Genomic DNA, 5,000 nt, shown 5'->3' with positions numbered 1-5,000 from the left:
GCATCTTCACTCTTTCACCCCTATACTGTCCCAATCCCTTATGCAAGAGTTAACCAGCATCTTCACTCTTTCATCCCTATACTGTCCCAATCCCTTATGCAAGAGTTAACCAGCATCTTCACTCTTTCATCCCTATACTGTCCCAATCCCTTATGCAAGAGTTAACCAGCATCTTCACTCTTTCATCCCTATACTGTCCCAATCCCTTATGCAAGAGTTAACCAGCATCTTCACTCTTTCATCCCTATACTGTCCCAATCCCTTATGCAAGAGTTAACCAGCATCTTCACTCTTTCACCCCTATACTGTCCCAATCCCTTATGCAAGAGTTAACCAGCATCTTCACTTTTTCACCCCTAAACTGTCCCAATCCCTTATGCAAGAGTTAACCAGCATCATCACTCTTTCACCCCTATAATGTCCCAATCCCTTATGCAAGAGTTAACCAGCATCTTCACTCTTTCACCCCTATACTGTCCCAATCCCTTATGCAAGAGTTAACCAGCATCTTCACTCTTTCATCCCTATACTGTCCCAATCCCTTATGCAAGAGTTAACCAGCATCTTCACTCTTTCACCCCTATAATGTCCCAATCCCTTATGCAAGAGTTAACCAGCATCTTCACTCTTTCACCCCTATACTGTCCAAATCCCTTATGCAAGAGTTAACCAGCATCTTCACTCTTTCACCCCTATACTGTCCCAATCCCTTATGCAAGTTAACCAGCATCTTCACGCTTTCACCCCTGTACTGTCCCAATCCCTTATGCAAGAGTTAACCAGCATCTTCACTCTTTCACCCCAATACTGTCCTAATCCCTTATGCAAGAGTTATTCAAATTGAGGTTAGAAAAGGAATAGAAAATAGGGAAATGGGAAATAGGAAATAGCAAGTTAGAAAGGGAATAGGAGAAAAATAGGACTTGGAATACGTTAGACAAATAAATGAATGGATAGATGAGGAATACCAATTAATGTAAATACGACAGAAATAAGCAAAAGGAATACAAAATAGGGAAATGGGAAATAGGAAATAGTAAGTTAGAAAGGGAATAGGAGAAAAATGGACCAAGAATACGTTAGACAAATTGATGAATGGATAGATTAGGAATAATAAATAATGCAAATAAAATGGAAATATTGAAATTGAGGTTAGAAAAGGAATAGAAAATAGGGAAATGGGAAATAAGAAATAGTAAGTTAGAAAGGGAATAGGAGAAAATTGGACCAAGAATACGTTAGACAAATTGATGAATGGATAGATTAGGAATACGATGGAAATATTGAAATTGGGGTTAGAAAAGAAATACAAAATAGGGAAATGGGGAAATAGGAAATGGGAAGTTAGAAAGAGAATAGGAGAAAAATGGACTAGGAATACGTTAGACAAATTGATGAATGGATAGATTAGGAATACGATAGAAATATTGAAATTGTGGTTAGAAAGGAAATACAAAATAGGGAAATGGGAAATGGGAAATAGTAGGTTAGAAAGGGAAAAGGAGAAAAATGGACTAGGAATACGTTAGACAAATTGATGAATGGATAGATTAGGAATACGATGGAAATATTGAAATTGGGGTTAGAAAAGAAATACAAAATAGGGAAATGGGGAAATAGGAAATGGGAAGTTAGAAAGGATATAGGAGAAAAATGGACTCGGAATACGCTAGACAAATTGACGAATGGATAGATTAGGAATACGATGGAAATATTGAAATTGGGGTTAGAAAAGAAATACAAAATAGGGAAATGGGAAATAGGAAATGGGAAGTTAGAAAGGATATAGGAGAAAAATGGACTAGGAATACGTTAGACAAATTGATGAATGGATAGATTAGGAATACGATGGAAATATTGAAATTGGGGTTAGAAAAGAAATACAAAATAGGGAAATGGGGAAATAGGAAATGGGAAGTTAGAAAGAGAATAGGAGAAAAATGGACCAGGAATATGTTAGACAAATAATTGAATGGGTACAATGGAAATAGGCAAAAGGAATAGAAAATAGGGAAATGGGGAATGGGAAATAGTAAGGTTAGAAAGGAAATAGGAGAAAAATGGGCCTACCAACGTTAGACAATTTAATGAGGTAGATCAGAAATACCTTTACGTATAGACCCATCCCTTCCCTTCTTCCCCTCCCTTCCCCTTCCCTCCCCACGAACACACCTAACCACCTATAGGCCTACCCCCTTCCCTTCCGCTCCCCTTCCCTCCCCTTCCCTCCCCACGAACACACCTAACCACGTATAGACCCACCCCTTCCCTTCTTCCCCTCCCTCCCCTTCCCTCCCCACGAACACATCTAACCACGTATAGACCCACCCCTTCCCTTCTTACCCTCCCTCCCCTTCCCTACCCACAAACACACCTTACCTTACACACCCAACCACAAAACACACCCTAGTTCCCACAAGTCTACCCTTACCCAAACCACACCCTAACCCTCCCTCTCTCCCCCTTCACCCCCCCCTCCACCCTTCTTCTCTCCCACTCACCCCTCCCACCCATCCTTCTCCTGCCCCCCCCCCCACAATATTAGTTTCACATACTCCCTTTCTCTACCTCCCCCCACCTGTCTCCCCACCCGTCTTCCCCTCCTCTACCCAGCCTCTAACTCCCCTCACTGTTTCCCCATTCACTTCCCATTAATTCCCCAACCCAGCTAACCAATCCCCACTCTTCCACTTACCCTCAATTCCCCAACTTCCCCAACCACCCAAAACTCCATTTCTACATCCTAATACATCTCCTCAAACTTCCCCTCCACATCCTCCTCCTTCCTTCCTTGTTGCTCCTTCTTTCTTCCTTCCTCTCTTCCATTTTTATTTTATTTTTCCTTTCTCTTCATTATCATAATCATCCTTTCCTTCCTTCCTTCTTTCCTTCCTTTGTCTCTCTCTCCCTCCTCTTTCCCTTTCCTTCCCTTTGTCCCCTTCCCAGCCCTCAATCCTCATCCCCTTCCTCCCCTCTCCGCATCCAAAAACTCCCTCTCTACATCCCCCCTCTTTCCCTAATCCCCAAACTCCACCCCGTCCTCCCCCACGTTCCCCACCCTCCGCACTACCCAAAACTCCCTCTCTACATCCCCCCTCTTTCCCCATTCCCCAAAAACTTACACCCCATCCTCCCCCACAACCCCAACCTCCCCACTTCCCAAAACTCCCTCTCTACATCCCCCCTCTTTCCCCAATCCCAAAAACTTACACCCCATCCTCCCCCACAACCCCAGCCTCCCCACATCCCAAAACAAGCTCTCTACATCCCCCCTCTTTCCCCATTCCCCAAAACCTACACCCCACGTTCCCCAACCCTCTCTACCTGTGTTACCAGACTATCGTACTTAGAACATTACATTTATCAGTCTCAGACCCAAAATTGACCCCTCTTTCGGCCACCTCTTTGGATTCTTTTTAGGAGCAGCGAGTAGCGGGCTTTTTTTATTTATTATTATTGTTTCCTTTTTTTGTGCCCTTGAGCTGTCTCCTTTGTTGTAAGAAATAAATAAAAAAATAAAAGACCCAAAACTGTCGTACTCACACACATATATTTAGCAGCTACATAGTTATTGTTAAAACCGTAAATTTATTGATGTATTTTTTGGAGCCGTTACGAGGCAGAAGTAGGATAATACAGTATGCTAGGTACGATAATTATAATCTGGCAACACTGCTCTCTACTCCCCTGGACACACACACACACACACCATCATAATACAGTATGCGAGGTACGATAATTATAATCTGGTAACACTGCTCTCTACTCCCCTCAACACACACACACACACACACACACACCATTATAATACAGTATGCTAGGTACGATAATTATAATCTGGTAACACTGCTCTCTACTCCCCTCAACACACACACACACACACACACACACACACCATTATAATACAGTATGCTAGGTACGATAATTATAATCTGGTAACACTGCTCTCTACTCCCTCAACACACACACACACTCACCATCATAATACAGTATGTTAGGTACGATAATTATAATCTGGTAACACTGCTCTCTACTCCCCTGGACACACACACACTCACCATCATAATACAGTATGTTAGGTACGATAATTATAATCTGGTAACACTGCTCTCTACTCCCCTCAACACACACACACACACACACACCATTATAATACAGTATGCTAGGTACGATAACTACAATCTGGAAACGCTCTCTACTCCCCTCAACACACACACACACACACTCACACACACTCACCATCAGCTCCAGGGCGTGCGGGAAATCACTCTCACACTCATGCTCGACGGCGGCCAGTTCGATGTTGTCTCTGTAGATGGTAGCGCGCACCACCAGCGGCGGCGATGGCTCCAGGATGTTGACAACCGCGCGATACACCTGCCCCGCGCGGACCAGCCTCGGCGCCACCACCAGGTACGTGCTGAGGGAGAGAGGGAAAGACAGGTGTGTTAGATAAGGGAGAGAAGAGGTGGGTAGGTAAGGAAGTATGGTGAGGAAGAGGGAGAGATGAAAGGGGAGGGAAAGACAGGTGTGTTAGATAAGGGAGAGAAGAGGTGGGTAAAAGAAGGATGGTGAGGAAGAGGGAGAGATGAAAGGGGAGGGAAAGACAGGTGTGTTAGATAAGGGAGAGAAGAGGTGGGTAAGTAAGGAAGGATGGTGAGGAAGAGGGAGAGATGAAAGGGGAGGGAAAGACAGGTGTGTTAGATAAGGGAGAGAAGAGATGGGTAAGTAAGGAAGTATGGTGAGGAAGAGGGAGAGATGAAAGGGGAGGGAAAGACAGGTGTGTTAGATAAGGGAGAGAAGAGGTGGGTAAGATAAGGAAGTATGGTGAGGAAGAGGGAGAGATGAAAGGGGAGGGAAAGACAGGTGTGTTAGATAAGGGAGAGAAGAGGTGGGTAAGATAAGGAAGTATGGTGAGGAAGATAGAGAGATGAAAGGGGAGGGAAAGACAGGTGTGTTAGATAAGGGAGAGAAGAGGTGGGTAAGATAAGGAAGTATGG

General features: G+C 43.9%; 1 protein-coding gene across 1 annotated transcript in view; it reads right to left on the bottom strand.

Moving 5' to 3' along the window:
* LOC126990291 (CD109 antigen-like) overlaps positions 1-5,000 on the bottom strand; it is a gene marked incomplete at both ends in the record, with an annotated part of 39,371 nt that overhangs the window by 20,329 nt on the left and 14,042 nt on the right. The window contains 1 exon segment of the mRNA XM_050848854.1: positions 4,240-4,420. Within this exon segment, the coding sequence (XP_050704811.1) occupies positions 4,240-4,242 (3 nt within the window).

The sequence above is a fragment of the Eriocheir sinensis genome, unplaced genomic scaffold, assembly GCF_024679095.1.
Source record: "Eriocheir sinensis breed Jianghai 21 unplaced genomic scaffold, ASM2467909v1 Scaffold1527, whole genome shotgun sequence".
Taxonomy (NCBI): domain Eukaryota; kingdom Metazoa; phylum Arthropoda; class Malacostraca; order Decapoda; family Varunidae; genus Eriocheir; species Eriocheir sinensis.
This window is presented reverse-complemented; position numbering and strand designations above follow the sequence as displayed.